This window comes from Notolepis coatsorum (genome assembly GCF_963971535.1).
Source record: "Notolepis coatsorum genome assembly, chromosome: 12".
In the NCBI taxonomy this organism is placed as follows: Eukaryota; Metazoa; Chordata; class Actinopteri; order Aulopiformes; family Paralepididae; genus Notolepis; species Notolepis coatsorum.
Window position 1 is genome coordinate 44,764,275 of NC_140176.1, and position 24,301 is coordinate 44,788,575.

Sequence of the window (24,301 nt, forward strand, 5' to 3'; positions counted from 1 at the left end):
TTTTCTTTTTTTTACCGCTATCATATTTTTAAGGAGAAATGCAGAGATTAGGTATTTTTTTTGTAAGTAGTAGGCTACTTTGGACAACTGTTTAAAGCCCTCTAGAGATGTCACTCCTGTCCTTGTCTGACTCTTGGTGTACATAGTTTAGGGACTAATACATCCACCTGACCAGTGATTCCCAACCTGGGGTCCGCGGACCCCCTGGGGGTCCGCCAGGGGGCGCAGGGGGTCCGCCAGACCACGGATGGTGATTTTTTTTTAAATTTTTTTATATTATATATAAATATTTAATTAGCATATTTTTATCATCAGAAGCATGAATAGTCTCTCCACTATAATAAAAAATAAAGATAAATAAATAAACATCTAGACAGATTTTTGAAAGTTAACAGTAGGCTACCGGGTAGCCGCTAAAACGCGAATCAGTTGACTGTATCACTTTCCGTAGCTAGCCTAGCACGCTAGTTAACTTTCTCGGCTCGTCTGCAGTCAGCCGCCAGAGGCGAAAATGTGTGACAAACGAAAAGGAGATGACGGCAGCTCATCTGCAAAAAAGGTTAGGACCTACAGCAATCGCGAAAATTACATCACCATGGGCTTCACTGAGGGACCAGACAAACGACCTGAGTGTGTGATTTGTGGAGAAAAGTTGGCAAACTCGAGCCTGAAGCCCAGCAAGCTGAAGAGACATCAGGCGTCTAAGCACCCAGAAACCGCTGGGAAGGATCCAGACTTTTTTCTCAAGGCGAACAAGCCTGTTGATGTTAGAGTAGCGTGGAGCAGGGGTGGGAGTGATTTACAGAAGGCTACCAAAGCCTCATTTGAGTGTTCGCTTTTAATTGCAAAAGCAAAGAAACCGCACAATATTGGCGAGCAGCTGATCAAACCAGCCTGCATCAAAATGGTTTAGAAACTGTGCGGCCCACAGGTGGCGGATAAACTAAAATCAGTACCACTCTCGAACAATGTAGTGAAAGACCGAATTGATAAGATGTCAAGTGATTGCGAGCAGCAGCTGTCAGAAAAGCTTAGAAAGGGTCCATTTGCCATACAACTTGATGAAACTACAACTGTCGCAGACGAGGCTGTGCTCATCGTTTGTGTGCAGTATATCGAAAATGAGGATCTGAAGCAGGACATTCTCATGTCAGTCAACCTTACTACCACCACTCGAGGTGAGGATATTTTTACTGCAGTGGATTCTTACTTCATTCAACATAAATGCAAACCGTTCACCATTAGGGCCTGATTTGAGAGGATGAATACAGGATTTGAATATTGGCCAACATTTTGAAATACATATGGTGCAAGATGAGATTTGTTGATTGAAGGCACAAGTCAAAGAAGCATAGTGTGTCTAATTATGATGCATATGCCTGTGTATAAGCAGTTTGTTATTAAAATGACAAAAAAAGGTATTAAAATGACAAAAAAAAAAAATTATGGTATTTTATTAGGAGGGGGGTCCAGGAATTTCATCAGAGATATTTGGGGGTCCCTGGGGGAAAAAAGGTTGGGAACCCCTGCACCTGACCCAGTTCAGAGTCAGCAATTCTTACACAAAAGTAGTTTGAACCAAGGCTACTACCCTCTAATATTTATAGAGCATTTCCCAGAAAGCCCTGTATATAATAAGCCCCCTGGCTTCTTTGAAAGATATTTTTTTTACATGAAAACAAGATATTTTCCGTGGATAAGACTTAAGCTTAAAGTTCAAAAGGCCAAACGATTCATCTCTGTCAGGTTTACACAAGTTTCATGAGCTCAATTGTTCTCTTGGAGATAAGACTGTGGTTTTTCTAAAAACAGCACACATGTGAGAACACTGAGTGGAAGGATTCCAGCTATGCACCTTGAGGGCCAGAAGGTAGACGGTTAATTTGCAACAGGTTCCATCTGGCATAGCCCTTTTTATACAGGCAGCAAAACTAGCCAGCTGTGTGCAGTGACCCGACCACCCATAAAGGACTACCCGAGGACCCGTGAACTATGTAACCAACTTCAGTGGCTGTGTTGAGTTAAAGGACCAATCTGTAAACCAAACAGAAACTAATTGGTAGCCCCGCCACCAAAGAAAAAACATGTTGTTTTATACTCTGTTTAACTGACTGAGCTTTTAATACAAGGACCTAACGCTAGACAACAGGTAAGGATGTGTTTTTAAACATAATTGTATTCGCTGTATTTTGTGGTTGTAAAAGGTTTGTTTATGTTTGTAAATACTGGAATCAAAAAAGAACTGACAGAAAGTAAAACAAAAAAAAGGGACTTTCCATTTGCAGAGGAAACCTCTTCCAGAATGTATGTGAATAATACCGCACATTTATGTGGTCAACTAAATCACGGAATGGGCCTTTAAGTTGTAATTCATGTGCTCTCGGGCTAAATCGTAAAAGTGCAAAGGAGAAGGGGGGGCGGGTCGGCGATTATGCAGGTATGTAGACAGTACAGGAATGTGTGGTTTAATATAACCAGGCAGTAATACTAACTTGTTGGGTTCATGTTTTGCCTTATTTTTCCTCCCATTCACCAATTTAGTCGTTATGCCAATTCCCTCCTGGTCATTGCGATGCCCTACTCTCGATCTGGGGAGGGTGTGGACGACCACACGCCTCCTTTGATGCATGTGGAGTCGTCAGCCACTTTTCACCTGACAGAGAGGAGGTTCACTGGGGGAACGTAACGTGTGCGGAGGTTCACGCTATTTCCCCCAGATCCCCTCCCTCAAAGTTGTTTTTAAATGTGCTATATAAATAAATCTGACCTCTGACCTCTGGTCCCTTCAGCAATCTTCAGTTAGAATTAGTGACAAAGAGCAATTAAAATGTGGACATGTGCGTGTGGTTTTTTTTTTGAAACAAAGATGGGCTGAGCAGAGGGAATAATAACTAGGACATCTTCACAGTTCACATGGTGACATAATCCACGGACAGGCATTTGTTAGAGATGAGATGAAGATCAGTAAATACACAGAGACACAGAATCACGATCAGTCGTCCTTCCTGTCTACCTCTCCAGCCCCGCCAAACAAACAAGCCTTTGTTCCTTTGAAGGATGACTCATAGGCCACACCTAGACATCAGAGGTGAATGAGTCAAAACCCAAAATAGGACAGGTGGAGGTTTTCATATTCAGTCACAGATATTACAAGATGAGTGTACTATTCACTTTAGTTTTAGCACTATCCTAATATAGCACTAAGTATATTGCAAGTAATACTTTACGCTGACGACGTCATAGTTCCAACTAGTGAAGGGCACTTACATTGAGGTTGGCATGACCTCGCATATGAGGTGTGTGCATGTGCATCTGTTTGTCTGTCTGTAGGTATGTATGTACAGTATGTATGTATGTACAGTATGTATGTATGTATGTATGTATGTATGTATGTATGTATGTATGTATGTATGTATGTATGTATGTATGTATGTATGTATGTATGTATGTATGTATGTATGTATGTATGTATGTATGTATGTGTGTGTGTGTGTGTGTGTGTATGCGTGTGTACGTGTGTGTGTGTGTGTGTGTGTATATACCAGTCTACCAGTAACTAACTAACTGCTAACCAGTAACCAGTCTGGCCAGACGTATTCTAGAGCAATATAATCTGTAATAGGAAATAAAAACCCAGAAGAAGCCAACAGTCCTGAACAACAACACCATCGCCAGACTTTTTAATGGCTTCCCTTATTGAATATGTCTACTTTAACCAAAATACTGTTCCCTTGTGAAACCATTTCAACAGTCCTCCCTTCACTCACTGCATCCCTTGTCCAGACGAAAACGATTTAGATCTTTTTCGTTTTCATTTAGTTTTCATTTAAAAAAAGGTTTCCGTAAAAACGAAATCGTCTCAAGAAATAAGTGCGTGCCACAAATTTACAAAATAAATGTCTTTCCTGTTTTAGACGTTGCTCTTTTATTTTGAAACCCCCCGATCGGAAGTGTTATCGTTGTTTTCGGTAGCGGAGTAACTGTTCTGTGATTTTGAGCTGACGCTAGTTTCCAACAGATAGGAGAGACACACACACCGCGGCGCAAATGCAGCTTCACAGGCAGCCGGTGATGAGGAGGAGGAAGAGTTGCTGATTTTAATCGGCAGGAGAGAGAGAGAGCGCGTCAAAGCCGTATATAATATAATAGCCCCGTGGTGCGGTCGGAGGCAGCTAGAACTACCTGTTGTATTAAATTAATTGATTGATGTTTAACTTGTCTCCGTGTCCAGTCCTTTCGACTAGCTCCACCCATGCATTGTAAACAATGAATGATGCAGGCAATTGTATTAACGTTACTGTGTCTTGTAGCTATGTTAATAAATTCTGAATGGCATTAACGTTAGTTGGGTATGCTAGTGCTAATGTTGATAACATTGAATAGCATCAACACTACTGTAGCTGGCTGGCTACAACGAATTCTCACAAGCTGGCATCGTAAAATCTCAACACCAGGCCCATGGGAATACTATTTACTAAATTATGGAGGCTTTTTAATCGTCAAGGTAAGCGAGGATTTGTCATGATCAGCTGAAGGCGTATGCTATGGAACAGTCTATGTGTTTGGCTACTTAGCTTATTTGGGTTTTCAGAAAAAGGCCTGCTATTTGTATTTATTAATCACAGTAGCCTCCGGGTGTTTAAATCATTCAGCGCCAGGGGGGGGGGGCAGGGGGCGCTAGAACACCATCGCTTTAATCAATGGGGAGACTGCGAAAGTGCTTAAAATATATCTTATATTATAGCTATGGGTCTAATACACCAGTCGATTGTCAGTGAGTTGCTTCCAGTCAACATGCACAAAACAGATTGTTTTTTCATTCGTACATTTCCGTTTTATACCGTTTTGAATATGAGTATAGTTTTGGTGATTCTTAGTAATCCCAGGAAAAGACGCGATAATAGCGTTTTAGTGGAATACACTTATCACGTTGTCATATTTCGCCTGATTATCGACTCTTCCTGAAATCAACGCTAGATGATCATTATTGTCTCCTCGTGCATACATGAAATGGCCCTCGTAGCGGGGCGCTCGCCCCCCCTCCCCCACCGCAGCCAACGGTAAAAAGCACAACACATTCCACACAGACAGCTTCGATCGCGGTAGAAAGAAATGTCAGATCAATGCAAGATTGGATATATAGAGTCCTTACCTCGTCTCTGATGTAATGCTAAAAAAATTATCCAATTATCTGATCGCCATTCCAAATACTGCTCGTGGAGGTTTGTCCCACATTGTCCGGCATTGCATATGAAGGGGGGGGGGGGGCAGCATCGCAGATGTATCGTTGTAAACGCTAGTCCTGCCGGAGTATTTATACCCCACCTGCACGGCTCAGATCGGCCCAGAAAAGAAACGACAGCATTTCTAATGGAGTGCAATACCGGCTGGAAGGCGTAGGCGGCGGTATTTGCCCTTTTGCGAGCTCAGACCCATTCCCAATGATAACATCAGGCTGGATGGATGAAAAATTAATGGATATAGCTAATAAAAGAAATAACGATTAAAACCCGAGTTTTCGCGTGATTGCCACTGAACGGTTGGCGAGTTAACCCGACTTTTCTCATGACTGGCGCAAAATGAGTTAATAAAAACATCTAGCCAGGACATATCTGGACATATAAGACATATATGTATCATGTTTCTTTTTTGTTGGCTGGGTTTGCATGCGGATTAAGGGAGATGTCAATCTGTTGTCGACAGTGGTAGTACAGGGGCAGTACATTTAGCTGTAAAAGCCCGATCAAGCTCAATAGCTTCTGTAACATGAACGCAACTACTCTGTACGATGCCATTGTTGTTGTGATTTTGGCTGAGTTTGCACATTAGGGTTAAGGGAGAGGTGCCTCAGGGGAGGCTTTTGCTAGACTAGGCAAAACTCCAAGGAAGTGGAACCACGGTGCATTTTGTCATCAACAAGAGTTTGAATTTATAGAACGGTCATTTCCATAACGATTCGACACGAGCCCGTCAATGTGGCCGTCACTGAATGTTTGATAAGAACGACAGTAAGATCGTAGAGGATCATCAGCGTCGGTTTGATGTATGAACGTTTTTCTGGAAATATTCAGTGGCAGTTTAATTGAATATCTCAACTTTTTGAGTCACTTGCACTTGACATGCTCATTGTCACTTGGCATGCTCATTATACCTTCATGACATTATAAAGTTCTATGCAAGCCATCTTAGGTGTAGACGGTTTTCACTGGAATTCTGTTGCTAGGGAACAGTTTGGACCCAACTTTCTAGTGCTTTAGCAAAACATTGCAATAAGGAAACTATAAAAGAAGGAAGGGTCACTGTGCCACTGTGCAGCACGTGAACGCACACGGGTGCCAAGTCGACACTGAGTTGAAATGATCGCCATCTCCTCGTTTATGACCATTAATTTGGTCATAAATAAATTGATGGTAATTTAAACAGGTTGTTACCTCGGATATCAGAATCATCTGCAATTTGTTGCATTGTTAACTAGCTAACATTTGATACATTGGTTGATGTGTATTTCCTCACATAGCTTGTATATTTTAATACAGGTTTCAATAGAACTAAAGTCTGACACCAAACAGAGCTGGTATTCTGACGAGCTTGTTGTAGCACTCGAGTCAGAGTCTTGGACTGATCTTTAGGACTCGTGACTCAACTTGGACTTGAGCATTGACTGCATTCGGACTCAGAAGGTGCAGACGAGGACCCAGACTTGATAAATACAGTTATTTAAATGTTTTGTAATAGGCCCTAATCATTTGGCATAAGATATTGATGGCTAGTGCATGTGTTTGGCTATTGTGTCACAAAGTAAATAAACTCCCTTTGAAATGGTGACCGCTGTGTCATTTATGTTTAATGTAAACCTTTTTTATTTGTATGTCAGCTCTGACTGCCAAGGTGACTTAACCTTGATGACTCAGACTCGGACTCGACTCTGGCTCTTCTTTGGTGACTCGGACTTGGACTCGGACTCGAACACTGGGGACTCGAGACTCGACTTGGACTCGAGATTTAGTGACTACAACACTGCTGACGAAATGACCCTTCCTTCTTTTATAGTTTCCTTGCACTGCAACAGGAAATAAACACTTCACATGATAATCAGGTTATGTGGCTCTTATGGTTCGCAATTGTTTATATCACAGTCATGAAATTGAAAAACCGAAGACACACATTCAGTCTAGTCCTCAAACATTGATCAAAAATTGATAAACCAAAGTGGATTATTAGCTCAACACAGAGCGATACAGTCATAACTGAGCCAGTGTTGACAAAACTCCCTCTCAAGCCCTATGTACATAACTCCACTTCTGACTCCGGCCACTATTGACTGTTCTGTGAATAGATGGCTCTGGACACATCCCCACACAGACAGACGGTATTTCAAAGCGTTCGCTGTGTTTTTAGAGGCCCAGATGGCCCGCGAGAGATTGTCATCATCAGTATCATCAACTAACATTACAAGGACAGTAGAGGAGGCGGCACGGTGGTGCAGTGGTTAACACTGTCGCCTCACAGCAAGAAGGTCCAGGGTTCGATTCCCGCTTGGGGACCAGGTCTCCGCGATGCCAGGTACCCAGGTGGAGTATCTCCCGGGCCTTTCTGTGTGGAGTTTGCATGTTCTCCCCGTGCTCGCAAGGGTCCCCCCCCTGATAAGAGAAACCCAATGGAAAAACATGCACAACAACAGATCGCTAACGCTGTCGCGCCCGTGACGAAGACGGGCAGGAGCACTTGGATGGTCCCCGGGCGTGGCTCACGCCACAGCCCTCGTCTGCTCCCGGCTGCCCTTGGGGGGGAAGGACGACGGGATGGGTTAAGCGTAGAGGAGTATCGCATCGGCGATCCTAAAGACAATGCATGCGTGTGCTAACTAACCGCTGAGTGCCGCTAACATTGAGTGTCGTTGCATGCCAATTAAAGACCTCTGCGACAGGTCCTGCGTTATTATTATAACAGTAGAGGAGGAAGTTGGACACATGTCACGTATACAATTGACACAGGTGTCTGCTGTCTGGGTGGCCCGCGGACCCATCTGGGCCTCTCACGCGGACCAAAACTTGTCGGCGAGCGTGGACCTACTGGATAGGCGGTGTCTTGTATTGCTGTCTGGGTGGCCCGCGGACCCATCTGGGCCTCTCTCACGGGCCATCTGGGCCTCTCTCGTGGACCAAAACTTGATAGGCGGTGTCTTGTATTCGACAGGCTTTTGTCCCAATCGGCGCCTCATAGTAAAGAGCACAGCACAGCCGGATCCTCGTCCAGACAGAGAGAGAGAGAGACCGAGAGAGGAGAGATGGAGAAAACGGCAAACAAGATTACTTCGCAACGCTTAAATTCCTCGAAAAAAACCTCCATAATTTCTCGAGTACCGATAGCAGAACCGATAACGTCGGAGCTTATCAATACTCAGGCTTTCGGGGGGCATCCCTAATCTCAAGAGACTCAGGTCAGAGGTCAATCCTGAGTGCTATTTCAAATATGATCTGGAGGCAGGACATTCCTTCAAAACGAGATGACACCCAATAGCCCGACAGACAGTATTGCAGTGTGTTTGAACAGGTGCAGGGCTCATTCAATTACATTATTTGCCCTCTCTTTTTTCTCGAAAGACCAGGGTTTTGCGTTCAAACAAGGTCCTCGAGGTCCCAGAAAGGACCTTTTGTCTCAAACATTTTCTCTCTCTCCGAAAGATAAATAAATAAATAAAAACATCTGCAGTCTGAGCTTCACTATGAAGGAGAGAGAGGGAGCCCACTGTTCACCTAGACTGTGCCTATGAGCACGTCTTCGCTAGAGACATAGTACGCATGTTTGTCAAAATCCCCCGTGTGACATAAGCTCAATGGCTCAATTGCATGAACACAAAAACTGTCACGGATCGATGGAACCAATCAAATTAATTCCTGCAGCCTCGACAGACCAATATTCTGACCTGATATGAAACACAATCCATACATGTACATATGTACAAGCCCCTGCACACACTGCAGCACTGTACTCTTTTCTCAAATCTCTCTCTCTCTCTCTCTCTCTCTCTCCCTCTCTCCCTCTCTCTCTCTCTCTCTCTCTCTCTCTCTCTCTCTCTCTCTCTCCCTCTCTCTCTCCCTCTCTCCCTCTCTCTCTCTCTCTCTCTCTCTCTCCCTATATCTCTCACATGAGAAGTTAAAGCGTTCCCAGGTTAAACAGTGATAAGCTGTTTGAAAAGAGCTTTTGCGCTACGGCTGAATTGCACCTTGGTTACACAAACACTCTCCTTATCGGAGTGGGTTCTATTTCCTCATGTGTCAACCATTTCAACCGTTATTGTACCTCCGATTTGAAACCTTTTGACGCTCTGAGACTGATTGACTCTATCATTCCTGTATTCTCTTGTTCTGTCTTTCTTATCCTCCTCACTTTGAAGACCCGCCCCCCCCCCCCCCCCTGAGGGGGCAGTCCAGGGCAACCCGTGAGGAGGCAGTCCAGGGCAACCTGTGAATAGGCAGTCCAGGGCAACCTGTGAGGAGGCAGTACAGGGCAACCCGTGAGGAGGCAGTCCAGGGCAACCCGTGAGGAGGCAGTCCAGGGCAACCTGTGAATAGGCAGTCCAGGGCAACCTGTGAGGAGGCAGTACAGGGCAACCTGCGAGGAGGCAGTCCAGGGCAACCTGTGAGGAGGCAGTCCAGGGCAACCTGTGAGGAGGCAGTCCAGGGCAACCCGCGAGGAGGCAGTCCAGGGCAACCTGTGAGGAGGCAGTCCAGGGCAACCCGTGAGGAGGCAGTCCAGGGCAACCTGCGAGGAGGCAGTCCAGGGCAACCCGTGAGGAGGCAGTCCAGGGCAACCTGCGAGGAGGCAGTCCAGGGCAACCTGCGAGGAGGCAGTCCAGGGCAACCCGTGAGGAGGCAGTCCAGGGCAACCTGTGAGGAGGCAGTCCAGGGCAACCCATGAGGAGGCAGTCCAGGGCAACCTGCGAGGAGGCAGTCCAGGGCAACCTGTGAGGAGGCAGTCCAGGGCAACCTGTGAGGAGGCAGTCCAGGGCAACCCATGAGGAGGCAGTCCAGGGCAACCTGTGAGGAGGCAGTCCAGGGCAACCTGTGAGGAGGCAGTCCAGGGCAACCCGTGAGGAGGCAGTCCAGGGCAACCTGTGAGGAGGCAGTCCAGGGCAACCCGTGAGGAGGCAGTCCAGGGCAACCTGTGAGGAGGCAGTCCAGGGCAACCCATGAGGAGGCAGTCCAGGGCAACCTGTGAGGAGGCAGTCCATGGCAACCTGTGAGGAGGCAGTCCAGGGCAACCTGTGAGGAGGCAGTCCAGGGCAACCCGTGAGGAGGCAGTCCAGGGCAACCTGTGAGGAGGCAGTCCAGGGCAACCTGTGAGGAGGCAGTCCAGGGCAACCCGCAAGGAGGCAGTCCAGGGCAACCTGTGAGGAGGCAGTCCAGGGCAACCCGTGAGGAGGCAGTCCAGGGCAACCCGTGAGGAGGCAGTCCAGGGCAACTTGTGAGGAAGCAGTCCAGGGCAACCCACGAGGAAGCAGTCCAGGGCAACTTGTGCACACTTAACAAAAAACAACAATTTATGTTTTGCCCCAAAGTCAGAAAATCTGTAGCAAGGCCCTCTGAGCCACCGTAGAGCCTGACTAATCGTTAGCTTCAAGTCTATCCCCTTAACTTGCCCCTTAGGTAAACGCATAAGCAGCTCATGGCCAAGGCTGCCGTCATGTTGCATTGTTATTTCTTTTTGGGGTCGAATTATAGAAGGAAATGTGTCTCGCCGCGCGGGGGGAGAGGAGACGGGCTTGGACGGAGGAGACCAGGACGGATTAGCGAGACAGAGGTCATTTGAGCAGAAAGGATTTGAGGACGGAAAAGACGAGGAACCATCTCTTTGGTTCCCCGACATCGGCAGGAAATAAACACGCCGGAGTCAGAGAGAGAGAGAGAGAGAGAGAGAGAGAGAGAGAGAGAGATAGAGAGAGAGAGAGAGAGAGAGAGAGAGAGAGAGAGAGAGAGAGAGAGAGAGTGAGAAAGACAGCTTAGAGGAGATTTGGAGATGAATGGCCGAGGAGAAGTCTGCGTGAGCGGGGTTCAACGGTCCCCCCTGGCAAAGCCGCACCAGAGCGCACACACACACACACACACACACACACACACACACACACACACATGCGCAGGGCGCAGTCATGGGGGCCCCTAAAAAAGTGGGGCTTGGGAGAACAATGGAAGACCCCCGCTAAACAGATTAGGAGGAGGTAGGGGGGCATTCCTTCACTCAGACACAGACAGGATATGAGGATGGGAAAGGACAATAGCAGGGCCAGGCTGAGCAGAGCCCCCTGACTATTCTATGTATGTATCGTAAACAAGACTGGGTCTGGTGAAGTTGCCGTTCATTAACCCGCCGGCACGTCGCTTATTTATGGCCCTCATAAACTACTGTACATCACGCAATTGTGACACGTGTGGTCTTAAGGAGACAAACACGTTCCTTCACCGTGTTCTGACAAGTACTCTATCTCTCTACTCTATCGCTACTGTCAGGGTCAAAACCCCATAACTCCAAAGAGTCTGTTTTTCCAGGAAAGAATAATACATTTAAAAGAAACTATTTTCAGATTATTAGGTTTTAAATGGGATTCCATTGCCCCAAACAATAGCTTAGTTCACACCTAGCTGAGAGGCCAAAGACTACAGCCCCCACCCCTCTCTATACTTGTCTCCGCCTCTTCTTCAGGGTCTCCTAGCTGACCACAGGAGAGCACTCCTTTCAGCCAAAGCTCATTTAACCCACATGTATATATATAAAACAATATATATATTTAATTACTATTTGATCAGAAGTTCTGTCTATGATATAATCGATGAGTCCGGTTCCACCACCACCAAGGTCTTGAAGCTTTACTTTACATTTTGAAGGACAAAATGTGAACTTTAAATGCGGATGAAATGTTATGGGTTAAGAGGTTTTGCTCATACAATAGTTCATGAATGAATGAAAATTGTATTTAACAGATTGCAGAATGGGTACAATACAGTACGGCTCAATACACACAATTGTCAAGGGGATGCAGACCAGAGAAAGACGTTCGTCTTGTTTACATCAGGGCCCCCCTCATACAATTGCTCATACAAATGTTATCGGGTTTTTTTCAAAAGCAAATACACTGCAGCCTGCCAATATCCAATATCCAATATAAATAACAAGTCCACTACCAGGTTTGGGATGTGCCGAGGTGGACACAAACACTGTCGGTGCTACTCACCCTGGCATCGCCGTTGCTGGGTCTGGGCCCGTGGCTGAAGGCCTGGGCCGGGTCTTTGTGGTACACCTTGAGACAGGAGTGGTCCGTGATGTTCCTGCGGGGAGAAGAGGTGGCCAGAGGTGAGGAGGCAGCCCACAGTTGCCCGTCGGACACGGGACGGTCCCGCCTTAACGTGCAGAGCCTTCTCTGTTCGCCGCGGAGCTTATAATAATCGGACACGGCTATGTCGTTCGCCCACAGCAACCTGTCGCATGACATCGTCTCTCAGTTGAGTCTCTTCAAAAAGTACAAAATAAATAAATAAACACAAAGGAGCGGAGGAGACGGTACGGTGAAACGCTGACTGGGTGAAACAGAGATGACTGGTCTGTTCTCTCCGCTGGACTACTGTACCGATAGCGGTTGCGGGACGGCTCTTTACAGCCCTGATAATAAAAATAAGCGAATGAGGCCGTGTCACAAAGTACACAAAACACCAGGAACACTGTGTTGAGACACCGGAGACGTCACTCTGCTGCTGGTGCTTTTTAACCCTTTCACTACCACACTACATACGGTTAACCCTTTCACTGCAACATGCCAAATGGTTAACCCTTTCACTACCACACTACAGAAGGTTAACCTTCTGTACTGTGGTAGTGAAAGGTTAACCTTCTGTAGTGTGGTAGTGAAAGGTTAACCTTCTGTAGTGTGGTAGTGAAAGGGTTAAAGGGAAACCACACACATGCATACAGACACACACGCACCAACACACACATCTAATGAAATACATAAATAAATATATACTGTGTATATATATATATATAAAAGTACACAGTATATATTCATTTAAAATAAAGGTTATGCATGAATTAATAAATATATATATATTCATTAGTTCATGCATAACCTTTATTTTATACTCTAAACAAATAAATAGTTCACAGGATCCAGCAATAAATAAATTATAAATGAGTTACAATCAGAAACAGGAATGCTCAGAATAAGTAGGCAATGCTGATTTAAAGGGATGTTTGGAGCTTATTCCAAGTGGTTGGAAGAAAAATGCTGACGTGCCAAGTTCTGAGTGGGCCTGAGGGACCTTAAGCATGAGCAGCTCATGTTCTTTCTTTGCCCCTTTAAAAACATACGCACACAATCTCACACATATCTTAAAACTGTAAACACAGGGATTAAGCGACAAGAGGGAGCGATATGCCGTGAGATTGTGGCACTGTTGTGATATAGTCACAGGCAGGAGGCCAAAAGCAGAGCAGCACAACCACTGTGCTAAAATCATCATAGTATAGCACAGTATCAAGTGTGTTGTTGCTATTATACATTATCCACATAACATAAGCAAAACATTTGCTGTTTTGCTGGCGTAGGATGGAAAGATTCAGTGTCACTGAAATCCTGATCCAGCTCTTAAGAGAATGAGAACCATGTAGACTCACTCCACTAATATAAACCACTGTAGTAGAGGATGAGAACCATGTAGACTCACACCACTAATATAAACCACTGTAGTAGAGGATGAGAACCATGTAGACTCACTCCACTAATATAAACCACTGTAGTAGAGGATGCGAACCATGTAGACTCCACTCATATACATTATGGTTATGGGGCTGTTTCTTTACTCTGCCTAGAAAGAACAAACAAACAAACAAACAAAAGAACGCAAGACTTGAGTCTTCAGTCTCATCCATGCTTTGTCACTCAACACTTGACAGTTGTTGGTAAATGGACTGCATTTATAGCTCTGCTCTGCCAACCTGTCATCAGTCCCCTCCGTGTATACACCTGTTTGCTACGGCCAAAACCGGAGTCAAACTACAAGTGTGTCCGTGGCAAAGTTAGAATTCCATCTAGCCATCCAATCACACTGCATAGTTCCTCGGTAACTAGTAACAAAACTAAATACTTTGATACAAAATAATCAGTAAAGTAATATTGATTACTTTTTAAAGGAGTAATAATCAGTAACTAATTACACTTCCTGAGTAACTTGCCCACTGCTCTCGAGACACAGAACACCTTTAACCTCTACTTTCACCAGAGAAGACCAGGCTGGAGGGAAGGTGTTCTAAGGTGGAGTGTTGAAGACGAATAACTACTGAAGGGCTCGGGGTCCGGCCTGACTTTCCTCCTAGTGGGTTCAGTGTGCAGGAAAAGGAAGCACAGACAGGCCTTTCCTGGCCCGTGTCACTTCCTGTGTAGAGAGAGCCGAGACAGGAAGTGAAGTGGGGGGACAGAGGACCATAGGAGGATGGAAATAACATGTAGGAGGGCGAACCTTGGACGACCTACCAAAGTAGCACTGGGAAGACACACGCACGCACACACACACGCACGCACGCACGCATTTATATTTTTCACATTTGCTCTGCAGGAAGTATTTTGTCACGGTTCTTTTTAGTTTATCAGTCACCATGCTCAAATATTCTGCTATGGTGTACTGTCGATTTAGAGCCAGATAGCACTGCATTTTGCTCTGTGCTTTTGTTTGTGTTTTCCAATAGGTGATGTATTTGTTTTAACTGTGTAGTAATTTGATTGATTCTGTAATGGTGATGTGTCCTGTTCCTGAGGTGTGTTAATAGAGCAGGTTTGTAGACTCAGCCTCAGGACCAGCTGGGTAAGGGGGTTCCTAATGCTCCTCAGCTTTTGGCACTGCAGGGCTTGATAATGTAGTACGAGATGGGGTCACTTTGTTTTGCTCTCTCTCTCTCTCTCTCTCTCTCTCTCTCTCTCTCTCTCTCTCTCTCTCTCTCTCTCTCTCTCTCTGTGTACCTGACGTCAGTGAGCTCGTAGTACATGTTCCTCATGTCGTCCTTGACGTAGACGGCGACGCTGGGCGACTCCAGCATCTTCATGTTGAGCTGCTGAGGGAAGGCGCCGACGAACAGAGCCCGCACCGTGTCTGCACTGGTGATCTCGTTGGGCATGCGGATCTGTTTGGTCTCATCCCCGTACTGCAGGAACAGCACGCCTGCACACAGAGAGGAGAGAGCACGGCGGTGATGAGCCATAACATAACATACATAACATGACACGACACGACATAACATAACATTACATAACATAACAACATATCCACAACTACAGACAGAGAGGGCAACGCTGCAGTACCTTACAGGACTACGAGCAATTGACCTATCTCAAGCCCTGCCCTGTTCTCAATCACAACTGTGTTTGTCTGAGGGAATAATAATAATAATAATAAATTCAATTTGTAACACACTTTATATTTGTGACAATCTCAAAGTGCGACAGGAGATAAAGATACAAATAAAATGAATAAAAACAATTCAAATGAATAAAACAACCAATGAAATGGAAGAAACATACAGATAAAAATCTAAAACAAATTAAAATAAAATAATAATTCAGGCAAATGCCTTGTTAAAAAGAAATGTTTTTAGGCCCCTTTTAAAAACCTCAACGGACTGTGGTGCTCGCCTCTCAGATGGTCGGGAAGGGCATTCCACAGCCGAGGAGCAGCTGAGCAGAAGCAACCGTATCTCAGTAATGAATTTTGTCCAATGACGGCAGGAATAATTTCCCTATGGGGATTCATACTTATAACTTAACTTAACTTAACTTATAGTCAAATATATATAATACATTTACTATTATCTGCCAAAATGACCTGTAAGGTTTAGGACTTCAGTGAATCAGTAAAAAGTGGTATCGCTGCATCCCTACATGTACAGCACGGATAGACCTACAGACAGAGAGAGAGGGCGACGAGCCATAACATAACCCATGACCATAGACTTAACACATGACTAGGCCCGGGGGGGGGGGTGGGGGGACAACCCATATCCTTGGCTGTGTTAGTAATGTCATGCTTTTCCCATTTAGCAATCCAAGAGCCAAGAGTAAAACTATTCGACGATGTACATAATTACACACAGATCATTAAACGGGCATTTCACCAATGTTTAACTTGAATTATACTGTTCTGTCGAGAGGAGGACGTGATGAATTGGACATAAAGCCCACCGACGTGTTCTGTGTCTTGAGAGCTCGGCTGATAATGCTGGGTTCAGCTGATAAACAGAACCCACTAGGATGGATGTGAGAGATTGTTCAAGGTCTACTCTAATTGATTTTCCAATAGGGTTGACAAAAGTCTGTGGTGTCTTGGAGCTAGGAATTAGTGATCACTGCCCTGTTGTATGTTTTAGAAGTGCACGCTTGGAGAAGAAAAGGTCTCACAATGTTAGATTAGACTAGATTAAAATGTATTGTCATTATACAGCACAAGTACAGTACAACGAAAAGAGGTTCCGCATCCAACTAGAGTGCAAATGTAACAGTAAAGTGCAATAGTAATATACAATGTACAGGTGATTAAACTGGGTGTAATGCTAATCAGATGTAGGTACAGAGTTGTATGTATGATATGTACAGTGACTGTGAGTGATACAGGTATAAAGACAGTATGGTAGCATCTACATATATGTAAAAGGACTATGTGTATATATATGCGCGCTGAGAATAAATTATATATATGGTATATACAGCATTATTGTACATGCTATCATACAGAGCTATGGGTTATATGCAGGTGTATTCAGACAAATATGGATATATATGTTCAGGTTGTCACTGGACTATTTGATTTGAAATCTTTATTTTGTATAAATCGTTATGCTATCATTTAGACAAATTGGAAATAAATGTACTTCAGCTGTGAGAAAAGCCAAATCAATTATTATTTAGACCTAATTACTAGCTCCTACGCAAACACTGGCTACATTTTGGAAAGCAGTCAACCCAAACAAAAACAAAAAAAACACTAAATCCATTACCCACGCATATTAAACACAGTTTGATCTCTGAACAGAATGAAATTAGCCTAGCCTTCAATAAACACTTTACTGGGCATGTGTTTAAAAAGGAATACACAGGGCCCCCTTCTTATTGATGGTGATTGTGTGGGTGCCATACATCATGCGTATCAGTTATCCCTAATGAGGTACTAGAAGCACGTCAAGCCATTGATACCACAGTTTCAACAGGAGAGGATGAATTGGATGATTTTTTCTAAAACTGTCCTCTCTAATTACCATTGAACAATTAAGATTGGAACTATGGACCCTATCTGACTGGCTCAAATGAATGGCTTGTGCTTAAAGGAAAACTCCAACATTTTGGGAAATTAGCTTATTTAACATCTTCCCTGGAGTTAGACAAGAAGATACATACCTTTTTTGTCTCTGTGCGTGCATTTAGCTTTGGGAACAGTCGCTCCGTTAGCGTAGCTTAGCTTCATCACTGGAAGTGGGGGAGATCCGGAGCTTCATCACTGGAAGTGGGGGAGATCCGGAGCCTGACGTTCCCTTACACTGTATACAGTCACGAAATACACTCCAAATACAACTCCAAAACGTTCATGTAAACATGTTGTGACCTGTGTATTCACCACGTGGAGAAATAAAAAATAATTGAATTAGACAATTACGTTTTATAAGCAAATATACTTGGAACTATTTTTTGCCTAACCAATCCTCTCTGAGCGCAGTCAGTGATTTCAACGTGTCGTCGTGATTGTTGACATTCTCATTCATTCAAAGGATCCGAACCGATTGAAGTTTATGGATACCATGATGACTTAAAATCCTCTTACCTTGACGATTAAAAGCCTCCCCAATTTAGAAAACAGTAATCCAATGGCTGGTATTGATAATATACTACTAACTACTGGACGCTCTGAGCTAACCGGAGCTAACACAGAACAGGATGGTAAAGCATATATAATGACTTCCTTTCTGGGGTTTTCAAAATAAAAGTGCGACATTTATAGCAGCGGAAAACGTTTATTTTGTACATTATCTAACGTTAACACGAACCTAAACTAACGTTACAACTAACCTAAAGTTAGTTTAGGTTCGTGTTAACGTTAGATAATGTACAAAATAAACGTTTTCCGCTGCTATAAACGTCGCACTTTTATTTTGAAAACCCCAGAAAGGAAGTCATTATATATGCTTTACCATCCTGTTCTGTGTTAGCTCCGGTTAGCTCAGAGCGTCCAGTAGTTAGTAGTATATTATCAATACCAGCCATTGGATTACTGTTTTCTAAATTGGGGAGGCTTTTAATCGTCAAGGTAAGAGGATTTTAAGTCATCATGGTATCCATAAACTTCAATCGGTTCGGATCCTTTGAATGAATGAGAATGTCAACAATCACGACGACACGTTGAAATCACTGACTGCGCTCAGAGAGGATTGGTTAGGCAAAAAATAGTTCCAAGTATATTTGCTTATAAAACGTAATTGTCTAATTCAATTATTTTTTATTTCTCCACGTGGTGAATACACAGGTCACAACATGTTTACATGAACGTTTTGGAGTTGTATTTGGAGTGTATTTCGTGACTGTATACAGTGTAAGGGAACGTCAGGCTCCGGATCTCCCCCACTTCCAGTGATGAAGCTAAGCTACGCTAACGGAGCGACTGTTTCCAAAGCTAAATGCACGCACAGAGACAAAAAAGGTATGTATCTTCTTGTCTAACTCCAGGGAAGATGTTAAATAAGCTAATTTCCCAAAATGTTGGAGTTTTCCTTTAAGGTCCCCTGAGCATGATCTGAACTTGGAAAGTCAGCCTTTTGTTTTAATGCCCCCGGCTTCTTGGAATGAGCTTCAAAAAACACAAACCATTTATGTGACTCCAATTTAGAGGCAATTTAAGGGCACGGTTAAAACCTCCCCACATCAGTAACTGTTTTAGCTGATTTTAACTGATTTCATCTGTGTTTTGTTTGTATTTAATTGTTTTTATTATGTTATTGTAGCCTCATTTTTATTATTTCTAGCATGTTTCTCTATGTATGTTGTGTAATGTAATCTCGGCTGCATTGGAAACGAGGGCCCTCCCTCAATTACATTCCTGGATCCTAAATAAAGATTGATGATGATGATGATGATGATGATGATGATGATGATGATGATTATTTGTAGTGACACGTGCGTGATCGAAGGAACATTCCGATTCCATTGAAATGGCAAATGACACATGTTATGCACACAAAGACACAACAGAAAATGTCACATGTAGGGCGTAACAGCAGCCAAGAAACTGATAGCCATGAGGTGGTAACAACCTGAGAAACTCACAATGATTAATTGGTCTCTGACACTATTGGATGTCATTTATATGGTGATCTCTATGGCACGGGTGATTGGGGTTGGACAACCCAGCATTGAACTATGGGTCTCAGCGGCCGAGAAAGTTAAAGCCATGATCTAACGGCAAAGGGGTGCTGATCATGGGGGTCCGGGGGTCCTGGGGTGGGGGAAAAAATTTCTTTTGTGGTGTCTGTGATAATATAAGTTGTTTTTTATGTTCTGTATTTATTATTTTAGTTATTTCTATGGTCATTATTGTTGTTATTATTATTGTTATGGTATTGTAAGGTCTTGTTTATTATTATTACTGTACTGTGTTTGTCTTGTTTTGTGTATACAATTCTTTATATATTTTTATTTATATGTACACAAAGACAAGACAGAAAATGGCACATGTTGTGTTTACGGCTTATGTTGTTATGCCAACGCCATGTGGCGTGTGTTTCGTTTGGAGAGAGAGAAAGTGAGTGGGGCTTGGTGTGGGGGTGGAGGTGGGGGGATAAGGGTAACGCTGTGAGCTGTGCGTGTAACAGTTTGGAAGCCGCTGCATCAAAGAAACCAAAGCCTGGACCTCTGAACCCTGGGTGGGGCTTCTGCACCGAGAGCTTCAACAAAACAGATGTCTCTCCCTCACAATACAGACACGCCCCCACACTGTACATATACAGTACGCACCGCCGACCTTGCGTGCACCGCCGCTGATGTGATTTCCATTCTGTGCTTAAAACACTTGATACGACTTCGTGAAATAGAATCATTTCCTCGACATAACGTTTATAAAAGTCAAGGTAATTATGTCGTACGGATACTGCGAGACGGAATATGACTGTGCCGACTGGGTTTTACTGTCGTTCCTGGGTCACCTCTGCTATACGTCCTATGAGGGGGAAGAGAAGCCTACTGAACGTAGCTGGCTTCAAGCTAAGGGAGTTATTTTTTTGTTTTTTTTGTAACCCCATAAAAGGGCTGAGCCAGTAAAAGCTACCAGATGTTGGTGAAATATTATACAAGATCCTACATGCTGCTTAGGAGAGAGAGAGAGAGAGAGAGAGAGAGAGAGAGAGAGAGAGAGAGAGAGAGAGAGAGAGAGAGAGAGAGAGAGAGAGAGTGAGAGAACAAGAGAGAGAGAGAGTGAAAGAGAGAAGAGAGAGAGAGAGAGAGAGAGAGAGAGAGAGAGAGAGAGAGAGAGAGAGAGAGAGAGAGAGAGAGAGAGTGAAAGAGAGCAAATCCAGGAAATAAAATTGCTGAGTCGATCTGTAGCACTTTCTTGTCTGTCTGGGTTTCCCAGCAATAACTCAACACGGTCCATTCATAGAATAACTTTTTCTTCTCTCCCAAGTGAGCTGTTACTAGGCCTGCCACGATAACACATTTTGCTGGGCGATTAATTGCCCCCGAAAATATCGCGATAAGCGATATTATTCCGACCGGTTAGAGAATTTTTTTTTGAGAAATTTATTTCCCAAAACTTTTATTTTGAAGCCCACCGCTCCGTCTTTTCCGGTGTTTTAGACTTTTATTTTGAAGCCCACCGACCGGACCGGAAGTATTGTTGTGATTATCCTAGCAGAACCTATGAGCCGACAACTTGTCTCGTCCGGTTCTGTGTTTTTGAGCTAATGATAAAACAAATATTGAGATTGTTGGTGAACTAACTTTAGGTTAGTTTTAACGTTAGCTACTAACGTTAGATGCAGCTACTACAGGCAATCAACGATGAGGAGGAAGCGTCAAAGCAGTATATAATAGAATAGCTGTGGTGCGTAGGCACTGCAGCACGACTCGAAACTACCTACTACGTTATAATAAATGAATTCATGTTTAACTTGTCCCCGTGTCCAGTCCTTTGACTAGCCCCACCCGTTCATTGTAAACAATGATGCATGTAATTGTATTAACGTTATTCTGTGTTGTAGCTATGCTATACGTTGTATTTCGTTTGTTAGCTATTTAGCTAATGTTGTTAGCATTGAATGAGAATCAACACTCGATCTTTCATCTTTATTTAGCAGTCCAGTTTCTCCGGGCAGTAGCGAGTAACTACTTGGGTCTAAAAATAGCTAACATTACACTATAAATAACGCTACTTGGTTAAAAGGAGCAACACTATTGAGAAATGTAGTTAAGCTATGTGGTGTTGCCCCACGGAGCTCCTGTGCTGTGCTCTGTAGTAAAGCCAGCGGCCCGCCTCCCAACACGGACAGTGACTGACAAGGGGCACTGGTTCCGCCTCATTAAAACAAACGCGCAAATAGCAATTAATCGCGCCCGTCAAAATCATTGCATTAATTTTAATTATCGTGGCAATTAATCGATTTATTGCTTATCGCGGCAGGCCTAGCTGTTACGCTAACAGTTAACCGACTTTTCATTCGGATGTTAGCGCCTAAAGCTAGCCTGTTATCTGATGACAAAGCTCCAAGCTTTAAATGCCTCAAAATCTACTTTGTGTGCATCAGTGACGTAACAGGGTGTAAAAAGTACCCAGAAATTATACTTAAGTGAAAGTATGGGTACCGTCTCAGAATCGTACTCAAGTAAAAGTCAGAGTATATGGCTAAAAATACACTTGAGTAAAAGTAAAAAAGTTTCTACTTTTAAATGTACTTAAAGGAAAACTCCAACATTTTGGGAAATTAGCTTATTTGGCATCTACCCTGGAGTTAGACAAGAAGATACCCTTTTTTTCTTCTCTGTGCATGCAGTAGGAGTAGGAAGACACGCACTGTTAGCCTAGCTTAGCGTCAGTCACTGGAAGTAGGTTCCTCCATTAGCCTAGTTACAAATGTCTTCCTACTCCTACTGAATGCACAGAGAAGAAAAAGAAGAAAACTCCAAAATGTTGGAGTGTTAACACATTGGGGACGAACAACGGATATATACGTGTTTGGATTCCACCCGTTGTGGACAGAAGCACGGATATATCCGTGGCAAGTTGTTTTGGCTTTTATTCCATTTTAATAACCTATTCAAGGTCACCGAGCTGCACTGCAGATGTACCCTACTCTTTGAATTCGCCAAAGTGCAATACCGGCCAGATCCTCTTAGGGGCGCTGTCGCGATAATGCAGTGTGCCCTGTGGCTGAACGGAGCATTATTTTCTTTTACTTTCAATGGAGTTTTCAGTTAGCTGGATTCTGGATGTGCAGCCTGTAGCTTGGATTACGTTTTGGATCGCGGATTTCACTATGCAATAAGGGGATTTATCATCAGCCAATGGACATATCGATCTACCAGATGGCGATCGATAACAGGGAAATGCTCTGGGGATCCAACCGGCTCATGGTAAGATATTTTTCACGTAAATTACAGGCCGATCGAGCCTTGTTATGATACGATACGATCAGCGTATGTGGCTATTAGACGAACACGGTTATTGGTAATCAATAATAAGAAACGACGTCCCCCGCCCCTCCCCCCTTTCATGCATACATGCTTGAGGATCGTGCCGATCATATGCAGTTTGAGTTTTAATTGTAGCTTATGTATAACGGAAATGCCATTGGATATAACGTTAGTAGCTATTAGCCCTTTATCTAGCCTTCCAGGAAATATACTAGACCAAATGCTGTATAACGCTTATATTCACGGCGCTATAAAAATGAGAACGTATTGATAATTCTTTTTTTTCTTTAAGCCATTTTGAAGGGACGGTTTATGGACTCAATTGACAATGAGAATGGACAGATATAGCAATACTATAAAGTATAGATTTAGCTCTACAAACAGCCCCATGTCTGTTTACATTTGCTGGTCCTCTAGAGATTTATTAGACGCATCCCAATGGCCCCGAATGTGTTAAGATACATACGTTTTTCTTCTCTGTGCATGCAGTAGGAGTAGGAAGACACGCACCGTTAGCCTAGCTTAACGTCAGTCACTGGAAGTAGGTTCCTCCATTAGCCTAGTTCCCATTCCAACGTCTTCCAACTCCAGGGTAGATGGCAAATAAGCTAATTTCCCAAAATGTTGGAGTTTTCCTTTAAGTACAAAAAAGTTAAAGTAAAAAAGTTTTTTTTATTCCGGGGCAATGGAATGTTCCGTTTCGTCCTCTTCATCACTTGTATTATTGTTTGTGGCCATCTTCTGTAGCTTGTCACTCTGACTGTCTATTCTTCTGATAGCAGGTGTTTAATCAAATAACCCCACTTTCTAGTCTTGCACAAGGACCAATCAACATGGGTATGGGCGGGTTCATTTTCCATTGATGGGGATTTGATTGGCTGTTTTTAAGTAAAGTGCGGCCGCAGGATTAATAATGTTAACGTTAGTTTGGCCAGAGAAACAAATATACTAATTAAAATGGTTGGACCTGTGAGATTTGTACTTTGTACTTTGTAGGTCTGCATTTTAAATGTAAGGAGTAAATAGTGCGTTTTCTTTTCTCTGAAATGCAATTGAGTAAAAGTACAAGTATACAAACCTAATAATACTTGAGTAAAGTACAAATCCCCCAAAACAGTACTTAAGTTGTAAGTTAACGAAGTACAATTACTCAAGTACTTTACACCCCTGCGTTGGATGTCTGGAATCCGGCAGGGTAGTCGTGTTACGGTCTGGAAACGTCTGGTTTCCCACTAAACGAGGAACAAATGGCCGTGGCCTCTGACCAAACAGGCACACGGCGCTCTGAGCAACGGCAACACAAGACATTCTGCTGCTTTTGCAACAAACCCCACGACTCTCCAAAGAAGGAATCCACAGAAATGATACACAAAGAAACACACAACCTCATCGGGAAGAGATCATCCGCTCCTCCGCTCCCACATGCAAACCCTTTCAAACCGCTACTTCTTCTTTGAATCCGAGGGGGTGAGGAGATATTGCGTTTGCAACAACCCCCAGAGCAAATACCTTTGTGAGATTCAATAACGCGCCATGAGGTCATGCCGTAGAACAAATACTAAAAAACAACCTATACTCACTTCAGGGATTTCCTTAATT

General features: G+C 43.7%; 2 protein-coding genes across 2 annotated transcripts in view; one reads left to right on the forward strand and one right to left on the reverse strand.

Moving 5' to 3' along the window:
- Nucleotides 1-24,301, forward strand: part of LOC311237849 (uncharacterized protein) — a 198,975-nt gene that overhangs the window by 150,649 nt on the left and 24,025 nt on the right. The window lies entirely within an intron of this gene.
- The window catches only part of kiaa1217 (KIAA1217 ortholog), a gene marked incomplete at its 3' end in the record, with an annotated part of 46,573 nt that overhangs the window by 10,134 nt on the left and 12,138 nt on the right, over nucleotides 1-24,301 (reverse strand). The window contains exons 2-3 of the mRNA XM_084326718.1: nucleotides 15,005-15,203; nucleotides 12,230-12,323 (exon numbers count right to left, since the gene is read on the reverse strand). Of these exons, the coding sequence (XP_084182844.1) occupies nucleotides 12,230-12,323; nucleotides 15,005-15,203 (293 nt within the window). The remainder of the gene's footprint in view (nucleotides 1-12,229; nucleotides 12,324-15,004; nucleotides 15,204-24,301) is intronic.